The following is a 20,792-nucleotide window of genomic DNA, read 5'->3' as shown; positions in this document are numbered from 1 at the left end:
AGCCTCAGTTTCCTCCATGTGCAATGGGGGTGATTCCCCCGGGGGTGGCGGGATAGGGCGGCCCCTCACCTTGGTGAAGAGGCGCCACCACTGCCAATGGCGGAGCTTGAGGTACGCAGCGCAGTTCCGCTGCATCACGCGGAGGGCACTCTGCTGCTGTTGCCGCCTGTGGAAAGCCCTGTGGGCCCGGGAGAGCTGGCTCAGTCCAGATGTCCACAGAGGCCCTGGGAGGGCACCCGGCAGCACAGGGGGCACCTGGCAGCAAGGGGGGCACCCAGCGGCACAGAAGGCCATCTCGTTTAATGCCCAACTTTGAAACAAGATGAAGGCTACTTGAGGTCAGATAAGGTTGTGAGCTGCCTGTTCGTTCGATAGACTCCAGCCCAAGTCTCCCAGGCCCCTTATCATACAGCATTGGCCTACATCCTTCCCTTCCCCACTGGGGCCCTGGTTCAGAAAGTGGGGAGGCCCCTGGGGGGGTCAGCTGCCTGTGGGGAGCCCTTCAAGGGCAGAAAGGGGCCCTGGGCCAGGGCATCCCTAGCAAAGCCAGCCTTCCCTGCCTACCTTCGGGCCAAGTATCCTCGGGCGGCCGCCTGGAAGGACACGATGATGTCTGTGATCTTGAGGTCCCGCTCTTCCTCCAACTGGGCCAGGACACCGGCCCGGAAAAAGATTTTGCTTTGGCCAACACGGTACAAGTTGGGGTCGAGTTCCAGGGCCTGGATCTGGGGTGGGGAGCGTGGGGAGAGTGAGCAGGGGAAGCAGGGGAGGTAGGGGAGACCCCAGCGCAGCCCTCCAGGCTCCAGCCCCGCCCTTCCATGCTCATACCCTGCCCAAGCCCCGCCTCTCCAGTCCCCCCCCAACTCTTTACCATTTTCTCGCAAGCCTGTTTCCCGTCCATGAAGCCCTTGGGGATGGCGTTGGGAGTCAGGATCTCATACCTGCCGGATGAGCAGATGAGCAGATGAGCGAGAGGGGACGGGAGGTGAGGGACGGTGAGGTGTACTCAGAGGAGAGAAGGCTGGGCACCTGTGGCCCCGCCCCCATTCCATGGCAAGTGGGACTAGCTCCTTCTGGCCTGGTGATCGGCCATCCAATACACCCACCTCGAGGTAGGCCCTCCCTCAAGGTGGGTACATTCTGCCTAGGGGAGCCATAATTAGGAAGCTTTGAGCCCAGAGCAAGGACTTCGGGTCTCAGGCAGAGGGACCAGGTGAGGAAGGAGGGTAGCCAACCTAGCCCAGCAGGCAACTCCCTATTTGGACCAACTCTGTCATTTGAGGCTGGGTGGGGGGGGGGTGGGAGAGTCCCTCTTCCCCCTCCCGGATCTGTCTCCCAAGGGTGACAATTCCCACAGAGACGAGACGTTGCAAGGGTTCTCGAGGAAGGCTGCCCGTCGAGGGCCAAGGAACAGGTTTCCCAGAGAGGGGCAGGCTTGGATCTTCCTGTTATCCCACCCTCTGGCACCCCAAGCTGGCTAGATCAGCTTCCATTCTTGCCCCAGCCATCCTCGGGATGACCACGAAGAGCATCCCCTCTTCTCCCAACCAGATTCCAGACAGCCTCCCACCAGCCACTTCCCTCTGCTCCAGCTCGCCCTGGCCCACTGCTCACCTCTGCCGGAATTCCTGAAACAGGATTCGGTTGGGGAAGCCCTGGCGACAGATGCGGATACCCTCCAGGACTCCATTACAGCGCAGCTGGTCCAGCACCAGCCTGGGCTCCAGCTTCCCTGCCTGGGAGAGGAGAGCAAGTCAGGCCAGAGCAGGGGGCCTGGGGGAAGAGAGCCCCTGGCAAAACCTCACTAGGCATCAGGTCCAGCTACATAACCTTGGACAGCTCCCTCCTGCTTTTCTTCTTTCTTTCTCTCCCTCTCCTCCTCCGCTTCCTCTTCCCCCCTTCTTCCTTTTCCTTTTCTTCTTCCTCCTCTACTCCCTTTTCTTCTTCCTCCCTCTCCCTCTCCTCCTCTCCTTCTTCCCCCTTCTTCCTTTTCCTTTTCTTCTTTCTCCTCTCCTCCCTTTTCTTCTTCCTGTCCCTCCTCCCATCCTCCCCCTCCTCTTTCTCCCTCCTCTTCCCTTCCTTTTCTTCCTCCCCCTCTTCTTCCTCCCTCCTCCCCCTCCTCTTTCTCCTTTCTCCTCTTCTCTTCCCTTCTTCTTCTTTTCCCCTCTCCCTCCTCTTTTCCCCTCCTCCTCTTCTCTTCCTCCTTTTCCTCTTCTTCTTCTTCCTCCCCCTCCTCTTTCTCCCTCCTCCTCTTCTCTTCCTTTTCTTCTTCCTCCCCTCCTCTTCTTCTTCTTCCCCCTTCTCTTTCTCCCTCTTCTTCTCTTCCTTCTTTTCTTCTTCCCCCTCTCCCTCCTCCTTGCCCTGATCTCTTGGTCAGCCTTTGCTCCCTTGGTGGTCAGGGCCCTCTGCCCCTCCTCCCACAGATGGTCCACAATGTACTTGTGGTTCATGGGCGGGTTTAGAGGCCTGCTGTGTATTGTGTGAGGAGGTCCTGGAGCATGGGAGGATGGCCATCAAAAGTGCATCCAGCTGGGATGTAAGGCTGAAGCTATGATGATCAATTCCAGTCAAAACAAATGTCATCTTACTTTTGGGTTCCAAAAATTAGCTTCACAGCCAAAGACTAAGGAAGCCTCATTAGACATTAAAATGAGATAAACTGCGGAAAGCCTCTTGCTTTTAGAGCTTAAAGTGCCACATACATGCTAGCTATCAGTCCTATTACTACAACAGGTCATGTAAAATGGAGATGGGGCTCTTAGTGGACCCCAAGCTCAACAAGTTGTAGCTGCTCCAGAGAGTCCCTGGGACCTGACAGACTGAAGAACCAAAGGGTGGTGGTGAACAGGAACAGGAGCAGGGGAGGTAGTGGTAGGGTGGGTACTCACTCAGAGCAGGAAGGGGTCTTAAAGACTTTCCAGTCCTACCCTGATAGGTATGAAAGAGGAGGGACAGGATTTGAACACAGGGCTCCTGACTCCAAGTCTAGCATTTGCTCCTCTACTTCTTGAACCTGGGGGAAATGGGTATTTACAGGTGAGTTCTAAAAGCATGGATTAAGCTACTGCTGTGTGCCAGGCTCTGAGCAGGAGCTGGGAGCAAGAAGCCCATGTCCAGGGTGGCAGGAGGGCCCAGGGTGCTCACCCTTTTCTCATGGTTGGGGATGATGCAGCGCACAAAGCTGGGGTTGGTGTTGCTCAGTGTGGCCATGAGCCGGCTCAGGGACTCCTTGTACAGCTGACCCACTGTCCGGAACATGCCTCGGCGTGGGCGTCCACCGGGCGCACCCCCATCCCCGAGGCTGCTCACCTGTTCCAGGCCCACAATGCCCTCCACTGCAAGGCCGGGCCAGAGAGAGACAGGGGTCAGGGAGGCCTAGGAGGGGCAGGGGTCACCCCAGAGGGCAGGGCGGGGGCCAGGGAGGCACCCAGAGAAAGTGATTTTGGTTATAGGATAACCCTGAGGTGGGCTACTGGGAGATGGGAGGGGAGTATTTGGGGGAGGAAGGTAGTTGTCAAGAGGAGTGGTGTTGGGGTGGGGGGTTCACTCCCAGAGATGGAGGAAAGAGGGAGAGAGAAAGAGACAGGCAGAAAGACAGAGACAGGGAGACACAACGAGAGACAGAGAGATGGGCAAGGAGAGAGAGGGAGAGGGAGAGGGAGAGGGAGAGGGAGAGGGAGAGGGAGAGGGAGAGGGAGAGGGAGAGGGAGAGGGAGAGGGAGAGGGAGAGGGAGAGGGAGAGGGAGAGGGAGGGAGAGGGAGAGGGAGAGGGAGAGGGAGAGGGAGAGGGAGAGGGAGATGGATGGGTAGGGAAGGAAGGAGGAATACTGGGAGGGAGGGGGGAAGGTCGAGGTCAGCCCCAAGTGGTAGAGGACATACAGTCACACACAAAGCCCCTGCCCATGTCTGGCTCCTAAGCCTCCTGCCCCAGGGCTACTGATGGCCAGGCACCTGATTTTGGAGGGTTCTTTCTAAAAGTTCAGCCTCTCTTGAGGCCAGCATGGCAGGGTGTACAGGACCTACAGGTTGGGATGGGGTGGGGCATCCTTCTGGCCGTCCTCACCGTCCTTCCAGATCTCCGCCGTGAGCTTGTCCGTGCTCTGGTGCAGGAGAGCAGCCACACTGTCATTCAGTGGGTCCATGTTTTTCATCAGCCATTCGTTGGCCTTATAATCCACCTGTGGAGAGGAGGGGGAGACAGGGCAGATGTCAGGCCTCACACTCTCCAGGAAGCCACCAGGCTCCTGCCTCTCAGGCTCAGTCTGGTAGGGATTGAACTTCTGGCCCTACCTTGGACGGTAGTATGAAATGAGGTGGGGGTGAGGGTTGTCCCTAATTGGGCTCTTGGTCTCACTCCCATAGACCATCACTGGCCTCTCCTTCATTTGCAGACGTCCCCCCCCCCGCCCACACACACACATACGCTCCTTGCAAGTAGAATGGAACTTGCTGGGGGGCACCCTGGCATACCACATGCCCACGCCCCCCCATTCATGTATGCACACACTCACACACATGTACACACGTACACACATTTATGTGCACACGCACACGCACACAAATAATGCACACATACACATTTACACACACGTACATTTATGTGCACACACGCACCTTCATACACAGTCATGCATACACACATTTATGTGCACACACGCACCTTCATACACAGTTATGTACACACACATTCATGTGCACACATGCACATTCGCACAGTCATGCACACACGCACATTTACACACACGCACACACATACATTTATGTGCACACACGCACCTTCACACAGTCGTGCACACATGCACATTTACACACACGCACACACGCATGTACATTTATGTGCACACATGCACCTTCACACAGTCATGCACACACGCACATTTACACACACACGCACATTTATGTGCACACACGCACATTTACACACACGTACATTTATGTGCACACACGCACATTTACACACACGCACACACACGTACATTTATGTGCACACACGCACATTCACACAGTCATGCACACATGCACATTTACACACACGCACACACACGTACATTTATGTGCACACACGCACATTCACACAGTCATGCACACACGCACATTTACACACACGTACATTTATGTGCACACACGCACATTCACACAGTCATGCACACACGCACATTTACACACACTCACACACACGTACATTTATGTGCACACACGCACATTCACACAGTCATGCACACATGCACATTTACACACACGCACACACACGTACATTTATGTGCACACACGCACATTCACACAGTCATGCACACACGCACATTTACACACACGCACACACACGTACATTTATGTGCACACACGCACATTCACACAGTCATGCACACATGCACATTTACACACACGCACACACACGTACATTTATGTGCACACACGCACATTCACACAGTCATGCACACACGCACATTTACACACACGCACACACACGTACATTTATGTGCACACACGCACATTCACACAGTCATGCACACATGCACATTTACACACACGCACACACACGTACATTTATGTGCACACACGCACATTCACACAGTCATGCACACACGCACATTTACACACACGCACACACACGTACATTTATGTGCACACACGCACATTCACACAGTCATGCACACACGCACATTTACACACACGCACACACACGTACATTTATGTGCACACACGCACATTCACACAGTCATGCACACACGCACATTTACACACACGCACACACACGTACATTTATGTGCACACACGCACATTCACACAGTCATGCACACACGCACATTTACATACACGCACACACACGTACATTTATGTGCACACACGCACATTCACACAGTCATGCACACACGCACATTTACACACACGCACACACGCACGTACATTTATGTGCACACACACATTCACACAGTCATGCACACGCACATTTACAACACGCACACACGCACGTACATTTATGTGCACACAAGCACTTTCACAGTCATGCACACACACATGTATGTGCACACACGTACACACGCACACACATTTGTATGCACACCCACACGTTCATGCGTGCCCACACTCCCACGCACCTTCCCCGCATAGTGCAGCACGCTGAAGTCTGCCTGGTCTCTCAGCTGCCGGGCCCGCTGGAACTTGGGGTGGCCGCCCTGCTCCTGGGCCACCTTCTCCACGAAAGACTTGTCTGTGGCCTTGGGAAACCAGCACTCCTCGTCCAGCAGGGCCAGGAGGCCCGGGGGGTTGGCCTGGGGGGAGGCCGGGCATAGGGGTCAGCGAGTCGGGAGCCCCCTCAAGCAGGCCCTCTTCCCTCCCTCCTCCTCCCCTCCCCCCCAGCAGCGGCAGGCGCTCACAGGCCTCTCAATGAGGTCGATGCAGGGCTGCAGGTCGAGGCCGAAGTCCAGGAAGGTCCAGGGGATGCCCTCGCGCTGGTACTCCTCCTGCTCCAGCACGAACATGGTGTGGTTGAAGAGCTGCTGCAGCTTCTCGTTTGTGTAGTTGATACACAGCTGCTCGAAGGAGTTCAGCTGCAAAGAGGTGCCCGCCAGGTGAGGGGGCGGGGCTGGGCAGGAGGGCAGGGTCAGGGAGTGGGTGGGGCTTGCAGGTGGGCAGGGCCAGGGAGTGGGCGGGGCAGGTGGGCAGGGCCAGGTGATGGGGGCGGGGCTTGCAGGTGGGCCGGGTCAGGGAGTGGGCGGGGCTGGGCAGGTGGGCAGGGCCAGGGAGTGGGTGGGGCTGGGCAGGACAGATGGACGGGGGCTGGTCAGGGAGAGAGTCTGGACAGGTGGGCAGGGCCAGACAGTGGGCGGGGCTAGACAGCCAGGCCGGGCCCCCTTCCCCCTTAGTTGCCCCAATGTAGCATGAAGACGAGGATCGCGTCCCTAGGACTGCTACAGGACAAACACTACAGAGGAGGGCCTCGGAGGGAGGACACACGCCGGCTCAGTCAGGCTGGTGAGGCTGGGGTGGGAGGAGGCCAAGTGATGGGGGAAAGAGACCCAGGCGGAGAGGGTAGTGATGATAATGACTTTAAGGTTTGCGAGACTTTGCAGATATTGTCTCACTTGATGCAATAACTCTGGGAGGTGGGTGCCCAGTTTCACAGATGAGGAAACTGAGGCTTGCAGAGAAGGCAAGTCACTTGCCCGGGGTCATACAGCTAGTAAGTGGCAAGATCTGAACTTCGGTCACCCTGACTCCACATTCAGTGCCCTAACCAGTGCACCATCTAGCAGCCTTCCTTTCAAGAGGAACAGGTGGGTAGGGGAGAAGGAGAAAGTCCAGAAGAGGGGGCACGGTAAAGGGCAGCAGAAGGTCAAAGTCTCACTTGGAAGATCTCGAAGCCGGCGATGTCCAGGATGCCCAGGAAGGAGGCCCCCTGGCGAGGACTTCGATCCAGGGCCCGGTTGAGGCGGAGCACAAGCCAGCGAAAGAGGCGCTCATAGGAGGCTTTGGCCAAGGCTTCCAAGGCAAAGTCAGCCTGTGCATAAGAGGAGGGCCCAGAAAGGTTGGAGGCAGGATGGAGTCAGGGGCCACAACTGGGTTGTGACCGAAGGCAAGGAGCCATCAGAGGGACCCTGAGCCACACAGGCCCTGAGAGGCCTTTTGAGCCAACCCCCACCCCCAACCTGGGAGGGCTCCCCTCAGCCACAGGCAGCGATGGGGACAGAGAGAGACCCTGGGAAAGGGATAGAGATGGGAGGGGGGATGGGACAGATGGTAGGTGAGAGAAGGCAACGGAGAGGAGGAGGGGGACACAGACAAGGGGAGAGATGGGACCGAGGCAGAGACAGAGGCAGAGATAGGGGGTGAAAAGAGACTGAGTGGAGGACACTGAGGGGTTAGAAGCAGAAAGGAGAAAGACATTCTCAGAGGGCATTTGTTCGACCCCTAGCCAAATAGGAATCTCTTCCCACAACACCCCTCACAAGCGCTCAGTCACAGCTTCTCCCTTCTTCCTCAGGCAGCTCATACCATGATGGGAAGGCTCACATTGGGGAGGAAATTCTTCCTCACCCTGACCAGAGGTCAGCTCTTCTCCCCCACGCACTCCTCCCTTTCCTATCTCCCTCCCTCCCAGTTCCCCAGGGTGGCCCTTTTTCAACCATCCCCCTCCCTCTGCCTACCCCAGGTCAGTACCTGCTCCTTGGTTTGAGCCTTCTGCACATAGTCTCGACCAACCTTGATGCGGGGGGAGAGCAGGGCTCTGGAGAAATCGGTCACCCCCAAACCCAGCAGACGGCAGAGTTTCTGGGCCGCTATCAGGGAGGAAGGAAGGAGTGGCTTAAGGTCTTGAGCCTTCTTAGAGGAAAATGGATGGAGAGAAATCTTTCATGATTATGCCTAAGGGGAGAATTTGCTCTTTTCTTTGCCTAAGATTTTATTATTTACATGTATCTTTTTAAAAAAAATGGAGCTCTTTGGTTTACCCATAACCTTTTCCTCCCCCTCTTTCAACAAGAATTTTAAAAGGAAAGCGAGCCATTCAGCCAAGAAAGGTCCCATCTACCCAACAACCTTCTCTGGGCTCATCATACAGCATTTCAGCATCTTTGTTCTTTCCACTGACACCATCACCACCATCATGTTCCTATTTTCTCATACTTCTCTCTTTATCTGTTCTCATATGCCTTCCTGTGCTTCTCCAATTTTCTCGTACCTGTTATTTCTTATGGTGCTATTATTATTATTGTACCCCAATGAGTTTAGCCATTTTAGGGGAAGAATTGTTAGCCAAACAAAAGATAAAGGGGATTTCAAGAGATAAAATAGATCATCTCAATCACAGGAAATAAAAAAGCTTTTGCACAAACAAAATCAACGCAACTAGGATAGGGGCCACTCTAGTCTGGGAAAAAATTTCCATAAAATGTCTCTGGTAAAGGCCTGGTGCAAGGAATTAATAAACTATAGAAGACCAAGAGTCATTTCCCAATAGGTAAGTGGTCAAAAGATATGAACAGTTTCTCAAAAGAGGAATTGCTAACTATTATCAACCATAGGAAAGAGATTGCCCCCAAATCACTAGTCATGACAGAAGTCCATCTCAACATAATTCTGAGGTTTCACCTCACACTCAGTGAACTGGCAAAGATGACAAAAGATGAGAACAGTCAAAGCTGGAGGGGTTGAAGAAAGACAGGGACACTAATCCATAGTTGGTGGAGCTATAGATTGGTCCAGTTATTCTGCCCAAATCTCCCTCCATTATGCTCTTCTCTGGGTACTCCACAGGCCAGCTGTACTGGTCACCTGCTCCTCTGTGACCATGACCGGCACTCCATCCCCACCTGTGGGCCTTTGCATTAGCTGTTTTGTTGGCCTGGAACTCTCTACCTCCAACCTCCACCTTTTAGCATCCCCGGCTTGCCTCAAGCCTCAGCTCAAGAGTCACCACATCTTGAAGGCTTTTCATAGTCTTTGACATTGCTAGTGATGTCTTCTCCAAGGTAGCCTTCCATCTACTCTATATTGTATATATTCAAATGTAGAAATGTTGTCTCCCTCATTAAAAGGAAATCTTCCTGAAGGGAGGTATCCCCAGAACGGGACACAGAGGGGCACTTGTCGATTGATTGGCTAAAGCATCCCTACCCTTTGACCTTCCAACTCTCAAGAAAGCCAAGGACAGAATGAAATCAGAGAAGCCTGACTCCCACTGTGACCCTAATGGGGAGTGACTAAAGCAGGCACGTGACTGGGTGGTACCTTGTACCCAGAGGATGAGGGAGGTGAGGAAGTCAGAGAAACGTGGGAAAATGTGTAAGAGTTGATACAGCCTGTACAAGTATGCAGGACTAGATAAACCATCTAGACAATGACAGCAGTGCAAAGAAAACAGAAAGAATAACAAAACAACAAACGCCAGCGCCCAAGCATTGCCAGTCCTGGAGAAGCTGAGGAAATGCAGGAAATGCAGCTCCCTCTTCCCCTGGAGAGGTGGGGTGGGTAGAATGACCTCCAAGGGTCAAGGTGTCTCTTGGCTCTCCCCCAACTGTTTTTTGGGTACAAGGGAAGGTTTGCCAGGTGGGAGTGGGAGGGGTCTATTCAAACACTGATGCATTATGAAAATCAAAGGACTTCAAAACCTGACCAAAGGGACAGGCTAGCCAGATGCTAGCCAGGTGAAGCAAAGCCCGCCTGCAGAGGCTCAGAATAAGCCTGGGTGGCAGCTGAGCCCAAGTACTTGGGCTTCCTTGGGTGCTTTGTGACACTTGGGGTTGTCACGGGGAAAGCCTTCTGGACATTTTAAAATGCTACAGCAAGGGAAGCTGTCATGCTTCTCACCACTGTCATTCCACATTTTTTATCAAGGATTTGGATAAAGATGTAGTTCACCAAATATGTGGATCATACACACACACACACGCACACACACAGACACACGCATGTACCCACGTACATGTGAACTTGAAGTTGGGAGGGGCCTAGGGGCTACCTAGGTACAGCCAAATAACAGATCAGGGATTCCCTCTACATTTGCCAGATAGTGCTTGAATACTTCAAGTGACAGGGAGCTCATTCTCTTCAAAGGCATCTTTGGGGTGACAGAGTCAAAACTAGACCCTCATCCCAGTCACTGATCCCTGGTGGCTTCCTGGGTTGGGCACAGCAGAGGGAGGCCTAGAGATCCTTGCTCTGGGACTACCTGTGTTGTCCGGCATTGTGGCCTGGTCTGAATGTCGCTCTTTCTTCAGGGAGATGTTTCCAAACTGGAGAACCGCAGATACCACTCGTAACATGGCTGTGGGAGTTGGGAGAGAGAGGAGCTGAGGAGAGGAGTTCCACCCTGCATGAAAGGACATCTCTCTGCCCAATAAGCTGGGCTCTTGTCTCTTCTGCCTGGCTCCTCACACCTTCCTGGGGGACCCTTCTGTGGGGGCTTCTCACCGACCCTTTGCCCCACATGGAGGCCCCCCCGGCCCCATCCTGGGTCCTTGCCCTTGGTGAGGAGGGGCTAGCTCTTTTGTGTGTACATCGAACATATGAGAATAAATCTGGCCCTGGGGCCCTGTGGGCTGTGACCTGAGACCCGCCTCCACCTCTCTCTCTAGCCCCATGCCAGGCCCAGCAGCCCTTAGGTGCCACTGCCTCCCAGGTCTGACCCCAGGTCCCCTCACTTCTCTTGATTGCCATGGAGTGGCCCAGACCTTGGTCCAAGCTGCCTGGTTCCCATCCCCCCCCCCCCCATTCCCCATCTATTGGGTCAGGTCTTAGGAGCTCAGACTGGAATGCCAAGTGTCCTTCCTCAGGTACTGAAGAGTCCTCTGGACCCGAAGTGGGGGAGGCGGAGAGCATTCCAAAGGCCTGCTCTTTGGCTGGCCACACCCTGCCCTCATGGGGTGGGGGGACAGGCAGACACCTGCCCCACTGGCAGCATGCCACCAACGGTCAGTCCCCACCAAAGTCCTCCAGGTTCTGGCTGAAGCCCGCCTCCCAAGGAAGTCCAAGTACTTAGGCTCAGCTGCCACCCAGGCTTATTCTGAGCCTCTGTATGTGGGCTTTGCTTCACCTGGCTAGTATCCAGCTAGCCAAGCTTCAGCCCATGCAGCATCCCCACCCCCTGACATCAGGACCTGGGAGGGTATGCCCCACCCCCTGCCCTCCTCAGCCTGTGGCAGCTCAGCTCAGGTGCCTCCTCTTTGCTGATCCCCAGGAGTTAGCATGTCCCCCTGGCCCCCTGCACTCTAGGTTGGGGGCACATCTATGTGGCATGTGGGTTCCTGGAGGGCAAGGCTGCCTCACTTTTAGATCTGTGTCACTGCCTGGCACATAGTAGGTGCTTAATAAATGCTTGTTGGGTGCTCCTGGCGCTGCCCCCTGGGCCAAACAAAACAAACCTACTTCTTCTCCCACACAAGCCAGATCAATCCCTCTCCCTGCCCAGGCTCTTCTTCAGGCTAAATAATCTGAGCCCTTCAAATGAAATGGCCCTGCTTCTCACATCCTCCTGAAGTTGTGGTGCTAAGGACTGGGTCTGCAGATGTGGTCCGGCCATGGCACAGGTGGCCCACCCTCCAGCTTCTGTCTGTCCTGCCTCCATTGATGTAGCTTTACAGTCAGAGCAGCTGTTTTGGAGCCATTGACACACATTGAGTTTGTGGTCCACTAAGACCTCCAGGTTTTTTCCATATGACTAGCACTCTAGCCAAGCCTCCTCCATTCCCATGCTCCATAGCAGTCTTTTGTAAATGCAGCTTGCGATCACATTTGTCAGCTGGCTTGGTTAATTGTCATAATTGTTTTTTATGGGAACATTACCCCAGGCTTGGCAAGTGGAAACCAGTCTGTCTGTAGGCGGACTGCTGAGGCTTTGGAGGTTGCACGAAGCTGAGGGTCAGGAGACCTGGGCTGGGTTCTAGAGCCAAAGGAAGAGCCAGAGGCCCAGGGCAAGGGCCCCTACTATGGACTCCCAAGGTTAGAGCGCTGCACCTGGGGGAGGGGAACCTCATCTGAAAAGTGGGCAGAGAGGCCTGATTCCTAGGGTAGGGCCCAGCTACTGACACCTGTGACCTGAAATGAGCCGGCAACATCTGGGCCTTTGCTCAGATGAAAACAGCCCCATCAGCCTTGCAGAAAAGACCAAGGAAGTCAGTTTTAGAAATGGATGGGGCCTTAGTAGGAAGAGCTCAGGCTTGGGAGGGCCAAAGCAGCCCAGTGGATTCTAGCTCTAAGCTGCTGCGATGGAGCCTCTCTTTGCCTCAGTTTACCCTTTGTAAGATGAGGGCCCAGACAAGTTCCTCCAAGAGCTGGCCTTTGCAGTTCTGCCTGAGCTGCTCTACACACCCCTAGGGCCTGCGACCCAGCCAGGCTCACTCATTCCCCAGAGGGCAGAGGTGTTTGTTGACTAACTAATGGACTCCAACCCCAATTTGGGCTGAGGGAGCCCGCTGGTCACAGGCCAATCAGGACCTTGAACCAGGTCCCTGCCTGGTTCTCTCAGCCTTCTTTCCAAGTCAACAGTGTAGGGCACTGCAGGAAATGTGGCCAATCTGGAACCAACAGACTTGGGTGTGAACCCCAGGCATCCCATCCTGCAGTGGGGCAGGCCTCACTCTCCTCTGAGGTCCCTCCTGCTGTGAGTTGTCCCTCTTGGGGACATTCCAGCAATGCCCAGGAAATGGACTAGAAGCCAGCCCCCTGGCTCAGACCCCAGGCCTACTCACAGACAATCTCCTCGTGAGTGAAGCCCAGGACACGCAGAGATTCCAGAGTCTCATGGAAGAGCTCCCGCTCCTGGCCTGGGGACGATGACGGCCCATTGGTGAGAAAGCGGTACTCAGAGCATGGCTGGAGGAGGAGGTCCTCTGTGGCAGAGAGGAGAGGAATGAGGGAAGAGGGTGCGGAGCTTCGGAGGGGGCACCCACGGAAGGGCCTCTGGCCTCCGCCCACCCCCTTTGGGGTCCTGGGGCTTTGGAGAGGAGGAAGAAAGAGAATCATGGGATCAGAGGACAGAGAAGGTGGGGGCTGGGGGCAGGGGCAGAGGGAGACATGGAAGGGCTCAGACTCAGCCTGTCCAAGCGGGGAGGGGCGCAGCTAGCCCTTTGGTTTTATGGCGGCCCACTCTCCCTAGGAAGGCTGTCTGATGCCTCTGGAGTACTAGGAAGTGGGGAGGCCACAGACCTTTCAGCTGTTCCCCGGCTCCCCCAAGGAGCTGGTAGAAGATGTGGAAGCTGCACTCATCCTTGGCCTGCCGGATGGCCCGGGACTTCTCCAGCAAGTCTGGGGTGAGGGCAGTCAAGGAACCAGGCCACCGTGCTGCCACCCAAACAAGCCCTGTAGCCACCGACTTCTCCCAGTCCCCTCTAGATGCCCTCCGCCACCGCTGCCCCCCCAGCCACCCTCCCTGCTGCCGCCCACTCTGAGCCCCCAGATGCCCCCGCATCACTGCCCCCACCAAGCCCCAAGGATACAAGTCTCGATATTGGCCCCCACAATATAACCGGCCACATCGAAGTTGATTCTGATGAATTTGCCCTGGGGCAGAAGAGAAGAGGAGACCGTCCAGGCTCGGCTGACTCTTCCTCCCTTCTCTGCCCTCCCTCACTTCCAGGAAGGCCTAATCTCCTTGTGTGCCCAGGAGGCCTAGCGGAAGCCCCCAGCCCTTCCTTCCCTTAGTGATTCCCCAGGACCTGCTGCCTCCTTCCCCAGGATCCATCCCCCCAACCTCGCACGACTCCCAGGGATCTCAGCTTCTGGTCGGCCCGGCCCCGGATCCCCAAAGGGAGCAGCAATCATCGGCCCCCCACCCCGCCCGGGCCGGGGGCTTACAAAGCGAGAAGAGTTGTCATTCTTCACTGTCTTGGCGTTCCCGAAGGCCTCCAGGATGGGGTTGGCTTGGAGCAGCTGCCGTTCCAGCTCACCCTGAGGAGCCGGGGACAGGGGTCAGCTGGCAGGCGGGAGCTGGGGTGGGGGCGTGGGTGGGGGAAGGCTGCCGGGTTGGGGCCCGGTGCACCGTGGGAGGGGAGGATGGGCGGAGGGAGGCCGCTACTCACATAGGCCACCATGCTGGCAGGAGTCTGGGGAATTCACAGGAAGGCGGGACACAGACCCAGCACACGGCAACACAGGACATGGAACACAGGACAGACACACGGAACGAGGGCCCCCAGAGTTAGTCGCTGGTGCCTTAGGTCCCTCTCCGCATCCTGACATTCAAGACCTCCGCTGGCTGGCTGGGTGCCCTCAGCTCATTCTCCCTCACTCAGGCCACTAGCCTGTTGCTGGTCATCTCTGTCAGCTCCACTCACTGCAGCTCTTCTGAGAAGCCTCCCAAGGCTCCCACCTTCTGAGGCTCCTTCTCTCCCCCTGATCCAGACCCACTCTGCTTCGGGGCAATCATTTGTGTCCTTGTCCCCCAGAGAGCAGGGATGGGGCCTCTGGGTCCCAGTCTCTCACTCATCCCTCAGAGGTGCCACTTTTGGGGCCCTGGGTCCTGGCCTCTTACTCATCCTCCAGAGGGCAGAGGTGGCACCTTTAGGGGCCCTGGGTCCCAGTCTCTCACTCATCCCTCAGAGGTGCCACTTTTGGGGCCCTGGGTCCTGGCCTCTTACTCATCCTCCAGAGGGCAGAGGTGGCACCTTTAGGGGCCCTGGGTCCCAGTCTCTCACTCATCCCTCAGAGGTGCCACTTTTGGGGCCCTGGGTCCTGGCCTCTTACTCATCCTCCAGAGGGAAAAGGTGGCACCTTTAGGGGCCCTGGGTCCCAGTCTCTCACTCATCCCCGGAGGTACCACCTTTGGGGCCCCTAGGTCCCAGCCTCTCACTCATCCCCTAGAGGGCAGAGGTGCTGCCTTGGGAGCCCCCAGGTCCCAGCCTCTCTCTCCCTGCCCTTGGGGACCATCATGGCCCTATTCTTACAGTTCTTTGTGTGTTGCAAAGCTCTTTCCCCACATTTTACAAATGAGGCAATCCGAGGAGGTCCAGGACTTTTTAGAGGTCCCACAGTTCCTAATGACCAGAGAGCCCCTTTGCCTCTCAGGGGCCCAGAACAAGTGAGAGGAGCGAGCCTCTGGCTGAGGAGGTGAGAGCGAGGCCCAAATCTGGGCAAATCCCAGCAGCTCTGGGCCTTGGGCTCCCCTTCAGCTGTCAGCAGAGCACCTGCCTCTTTCCGGGGCCTCAATGAGGGGCTGAGGCTGCACTCACTTTCAGGATGGGCTCTCCAAGGGGAGAATACAAGGGTGTGACAATAACCAGAAAGCACCAACAAGTGACTTTAGGGCTGAGCCTGGGGCTCACGGTGGAGCTGAGGGGAAGCCCTCCCTGTGCTGGCCCTTGCTTTCCCCATCTGGACCACGATGGACACACAGGAAGGGTAGGTGAGAGGAGATCAGAGGAGGAGCCCCGGGGATAGTGAGGGGAGGGGAGGGGCAGGAAGCTAATGGGCCTCGAGGGGAAGGGGGAAGGAGCTGGCAGCATGAGAGGAAAGACTAAGAACTCTTGGCCATGGGGAGGAGGGTGGATCTGGAGCCGGAGAGAGACTCACCGGGGCACCCTGCTCCCTCCTGCCCTTGGGGGATGAGGCCACGTGAGCCAGGTATTGAATGACTTTCTTCGTGTTTTCTGTCTTGCCGGCCCCAGACTCGCCCCTGAGGGAGAAGCAGCAGGGGAGGTCAGCAGGCCCCACTACCCCCTTCCCAAGCCATCCCACCTCCCTTTGAGTCCAAGGGTGGGGGGTCACTCACGTGCAGAGGATGGATTGATCCTCCCGGTCTGTAGGGGACAGAGACAGATGTCACTGAGATGCTGCTGCCCACAGGTGTAATCGCAAGCAGGGTGGCTGACCCCCCTCCCCCAACCACAACTCCCAGGAGGCCCCACAGACTGAGCCCAGGCCTGGCTGAGGGACCTTGGGCCAATCTCTGTCCTGCCTCGGTTTCCCCCTCTGTGAAGTAGGGGGTGCAGCGGACGGCCCTGAAGCACCTCTGCAGCGCCCCTGTCCTATCCCTCATGGGCTGCTTAGCTTGGAGAGGTTGTCTGCTGCCTCCCAAGACCTGCCGGGCTGCTGTCTCATGGAGAGGGCAGGCCCATCGAGGCCGGAGGGAAGCTAAGCGTCCCCATCACTGCGGGGTCTCAAGCAGACTGCCAGCCCTGGCCCTCTGGGCCACCCAGAGCTTGGGCCCAAGTCACAGGACTAGGCCTTGGTGGGCCTGGCCAATGTGGGCACTGGCTTTGCTCAGCTGTGCCCGCTCAGTACAAGGGCTGAGGTTTTTTTTTTTCCTCATGGGACACAAAGTAAATGCTCACTAATTGCAAAAGATTTGTTTTAAAAGCTCTGAATCCCTGGATGGTGAGTGTCCAGAGCCTAGGGCAGTACCCTGGGCACAAGGCATCGGTCCACATGGGAGCCCACAGCTCTTAATGGGTTCTGTTAGTCAGCATGTCCTGGCCAAGCTGCCCCTCTGCCCGGAAGGTTCATGGGTACAAACACACAAGGGACCTCCGAGGCCAGGCAGGTTCCTCTGCCATGCACAGGCACACGGACACAGGAACACACCAGCCTAGCCTCCCTCTGTAGCCAAGGGGCAGAGCTGGGATCTGAACCTCAAAGCCAGCTTCTTTCCTGCGGCCCCACAGCCTCAGGCCACGATGCCACATCCACCCAATGTGGTCTAAGCCTAGCAGGACAGAGTGGGCCCAGGCCCGGTCCTTCTGTCTGGAGCCTCAGACCAGGCTCGTCCCTTGGGGTGCCTGTTCAAGCTGTTGGCTCATACTGACTTTCCTGACATCATTTTTCTCCCTTTCAGAGGTCTCCAGACAACATTTGGGAAGTAGTCTGTATTGGGGTCAGGATGGCCTCCCTGCTCTGACCCCCAAGGGTGCTGACTATGATCTGAAGCCTAGAACCTCAGCATGGGAAGGTACCCTGGCCACAGTCGGCCCTTGCTTGAATGAGCCATCTCCCGGAGGCTGGTTCTTCCTCTCTGGGACAGTTCTGACAGTCAGGCTCCCAGGGGAGTTTCTCTGTGCCCCCTCCTCCCACCCAGTCCCGGGGCTGCCCTCGGGGCCTGGGCAGAACAAGGGTGTTCTAGACCCCCATGGAGGGCGGGGCCTAGCCCTTATGACTCTCAGGGCCTGGGGATATTCCTCCCGGGTCTCCATGTGGACGTCCCTCCAGGACACCAGGCAGACAAGGCTGCTGAGCTCTGTCTGGGAGCTGGCTGAGGCTCTGACTTTCCTCACTTTGGGGGTGACCCTCCCGCCGCCTGACCTTGCAGCATGCTACGGTAGGCCCCCTCGGTGACCGCATACACATGGGGTGGGACCTCATGTCGCTTCTTGCCCCGGTACATCTCCACAATGGCTTCTGTGTAGATGGGCAGCTGCTTGTAAGGATTGATGACCACACAGAAGAGGCCCGAGTATGTCTGTGGGGAGGGAGGGGAGTCAGAGAGGGCCCCCTCCCCCAGGCTCCAGCCCAAACACCTCCCCCTACGACCTGAGGCAGGACTTGGCTGTGGGCACCTGCCTGTCTATAAAACGGAGACGATTCACATGTGTTCTGTAACCCCCTCCCAGGATGACTGAGAGGAAAGGAGGTAGGAGGCACACACCAGGCGCTTAATAAGTGCTTGTGGAGCATGGAATTTGGCTGGTGTTGATTTATGATGTAACACATGCAAAGTGCTTGGCAAACCCTCGGGCACCACGTCAACATGGTGGGCAGTAAGCCCTGAGACCAGAGTGGTGCTGACCATGCTCCTCCCCCAAACACTATGGACCAGAGTGGGGAGGGTGAGGGAAGGGGAGGGAGGAGGAGAGGGCATGATGAGGAGAAGGAGGAGGAAGAGGAAAGGGGGGAAAGGGAGGAGAGGAGAGGGGGAAGAGGAGAGGGGAGGGGGAGAAGAGGAGGGGGGAGGGGAGGGAGTGGGGAGGAGGAGGAGGAAGAGGGGAGGGGGAGGAGGAGGAAGAAAAGGGTGATGGGGAGGAAGAGGAAGGTGAGAGAGGAAGAAGGTTAGATGAAGGAGCTGAAGGGGAGAGGGGGCGGGGCACCCAGTGGCAGAGGCCATGGCGTGGGGGGGGTGGGCAGGAGGCCTGGAGGGGAGAGCTGGAGGGAGGCCGCTGTTCTTGCCAGAGCCAGAGCAACCGGTCGGGTGGGTGAGATGGCCCCACCCTGGGCCTGGCACTGAGACCAATCTCACCATCCTCTCTTCTTGCCGCCCCCCCCCCCCCAACGCTTGTGGAGGGCGGGCCCGCCCACCCACATTCCCAGGCCAGGTAGATCATGCTTGGTGGCGCCGCCATGAGGGGTGCTCCCCCAAGCCCCAGGCCTCGTTAGCGCTGGCCAGGGGCATCTAGAGGTCTGGAACCCGCCTGTCTCCCTGCAAAGTCATTGCCAGATGGGCCCGAGGAGGAGGAGACAGGCAGTGAAGGTGACTTTGTTTCCTTCCTGCTACACAATTCCCACCCACCCACCCCATTTAACAGAAGGAGAAACTGAGGCCCATTTAGGGTGGGCCCGTGGACCAAGGTCTCCCAATGAGGGCAGGAAGCTTCCTCCTTCCCCGCCGCACCCATTCCCAGGGCAACACCCAAGGAAGCAGCCAGAATCTGAGCCTGGCAGGGACCAAAGGGCAGCAGAGATGGCCACACCCAGGATCAAGGGGGAGGGGAGAGGCAGGAGACCCGGCCTTAACACCAGGCCGGCTGGCTTCCTTGTTTTCTGGATGGGCGGTGGAGGCCCAGAGCTCTAGGTGACCTCCCGCAGTCACCCCCGGGTGACGCAGGCCACAGCCTCCTGGGCCCGCAAGGCCGAATCTCTTCCTCTGGCAGAGGGGTCGGTGGAGGGGAAGCCCAGCACTCAGGTGCTGGTCCCTCAAGGCTTAATCTTAGCCCGTCTCTCTGGCCTCGGTCTCTCCTCCCCAAAGTAAAGGAGTGCTAGCGAGGCTGGCAGGGAGGGACACTGCAGGCACGGCTCTATCTCCTTCCTGCCCACTTTGGGCATCTCTTAGGGATGGGGGGAGGGCTAGTGCGATGAGACCTCCAAAGCAGCCCACCGAGGCAGGCCCTGGGAGGGCAGTCATTCCCCTTCTTCCACAGGCACAGACAGGCCCCAAGAGATCAGAGGCGTCCTGGAAAGAGGCAGGGCTCTGGCCAGGACCAGCACCGGGTTTGGCAGAGGGATGGATGGGCGGGTGCTGAGCTGCCCGTTTCTCTCAGAGGTCACTCTGCTGAACCCCCTCATTTGACAGATGGGGAAAGTGAGGCCCAGAGCAGGGAATTCTGGGAGTTGGCCAAGTTCCCCGAGGGCAGAATCGAGCAGGTTTTGAGTCTAGTGAGAGGGACGGGGAGGGGACAGAGGGAGGCAGGAGGGCTGACACCCGGGTCCTAATAAATAATCTCATTTGGGCCTGGCTCTCGGATGACAGGCTTGGGTGCCAGGGAGGCCACACAACCCCCGAGGATGGGGCTCCTGGGGAAGGGTGAGAAGGCAGGTGTCTGGGGGCACCACTCACGTAGATGAGGCTGGAGTAGTATCTCTCCCGGAGGTTGTGCAGTACGGAGGCTTCATTGAGGCACGTGAGGTCTGCCATGTCCTCAGCCTTGCTGAACTTGGGGGGGTTCATGCGTTGCACCTGGTCCCTGGGCAGCCGCAGCCGGCGCCCACTCTCTGCCAGCTCCACCTCCACCTCCTCAGGGCCCTCATCTCGCAGGGCGGCCGCTTCAAAGCCGTGCAGCTCAGACGGCACCCACACCAGGCGCCGGGCAGCCCACTCCACCTGGGGGGTGCCTATAGCACTGGCCAGCCCCGGGTCGGAGCGAGGGGTGAACAGGAAAGGCTGGGCCGCCTCGGGCACTGGGCCCGCTGCCTTCCGCACCATGCTGGCTGCAGCCATGGCCTGTGGGCAAGAGGGGGCCGTGAGGACCCATGTTCAGCCCCCCCCCCGACAGCTTAGGAGCCCCCCTGCAACCCTACGGAGGGCATGCCGAGGCCCAGAGCAGGGATGGGGTCAGGGAGCAGGCGTCTGGGCCAAAAGGACTCTCAGGGATAAAATGAGGCTGCCAAGGACCCTCCGTCACTTTCCCAAAGTGGTGACCAGGCTCAGAGAGACAGCTAGGACAGCACCATGGGAAGCACCGGCCAGTCATGCATCCTTGGGACCAGGGATGCCAGCCTCGGGGCCTCCTAAGACCAGGACAACCTCCCTCCAGGGGCCATGGCCCCTCACAGTACCCCCGCCCCCCATCTCTGAGCCCCTAATTACGGATCCCCCACTGCCGCTTTTCTCCCCAGTAAACCACATGCACTCAGCCCCAGCCCCTGCCCACTGCCCT

The 20,792-nt window shown here is 57.2% G+C and overlaps 1 protein-coding gene across 4 annotated transcripts in view; it reads right to left on the bottom strand.

Annotated features, from left to right (window-relative positions):
• MYH14 (myosin heavy chain 14) overlaps positions 1-20,792 on the bottom strand; it is a 45,482-nt gene that overhangs the window by 20,244 nt on the left and 4,446 nt on the right. For 3 of the 4 annotated variants that reach the window (XM_036747431.1, XM_036747429.1, XM_036747430.1), the window contains exons 2-21: positions 19,973-20,356; positions 17,728-17,884; positions 16,202-16,229; positions 16,003-16,105; positions 14,514-14,537; positions 14,290-14,382; positions 13,932-13,995; positions 13,642-13,740; positions 13,185-13,325; positions 10,667-10,762; positions 8,158-8,276; positions 7,346-7,498; positions 6,375-6,548; positions 6,096-6,269; positions 4,064-4,178; positions 3,145-3,335; positions 1,615-1,736; positions 872-941; positions 565-725; positions 70-178 (exon numbers count right to left, since the gene is read on the bottom strand). In XM_036747431.1, coding sequence (XP_036603326.1) covers positions 70-178; positions 565-725; positions 872-941; positions 1,615-1,736; positions 3,145-3,335; positions 4,064-4,178; positions 6,096-6,269; positions 6,375-6,548; positions 7,346-7,498; positions 8,158-8,276; positions 10,667-10,762; positions 13,185-13,325; positions 13,642-13,740; positions 13,932-13,995; positions 14,290-14,382; positions 14,514-14,537; positions 16,003-16,105; positions 16,202-16,229; positions 17,728-17,884; positions 19,973-20,353 — 2,574 coding nt within the window. In that variant the 5' untranslated portion in view covers positions 20,354-20,356. The remainder of the gene's footprint in view (positions 1-69; positions 179-564; positions 726-871; positions 942-1,614; positions 1,737-3,144; positions 3,336-4,063; positions 4,179-6,095; positions 6,270-6,374; positions 6,549-7,345; positions 7,499-8,157; positions 8,277-10,666; positions 10,763-13,184; positions 13,326-13,641; positions 13,741-13,931; positions 13,996-14,289; positions 14,383-14,513; positions 14,538-16,002; positions 16,106-16,201; positions 16,230-17,727; positions 17,885-19,972; positions 20,357-20,792) is intronic. The other variant, XM_036747432.1, reaches the window with a different exon arrangement.

The sequence above is a fragment of the Trichosurus vulpecula genome, chromosome 2, assembly GCF_011100635.1.
Source record: "Trichosurus vulpecula isolate mTriVul1 chromosome 2, mTriVul1.pri, whole genome shotgun sequence".
NCBI classification, from domain to species: domain Eukaryota; kingdom Metazoa; phylum Chordata; class Mammalia; order Diprotodontia; family Phalangeridae; genus Trichosurus; species Trichosurus vulpecula.
The sequence above is the reverse complement of the archived record's forward strand: the minus strand, read 5'-3'. Positions and strand labels throughout refer to the sequence as shown.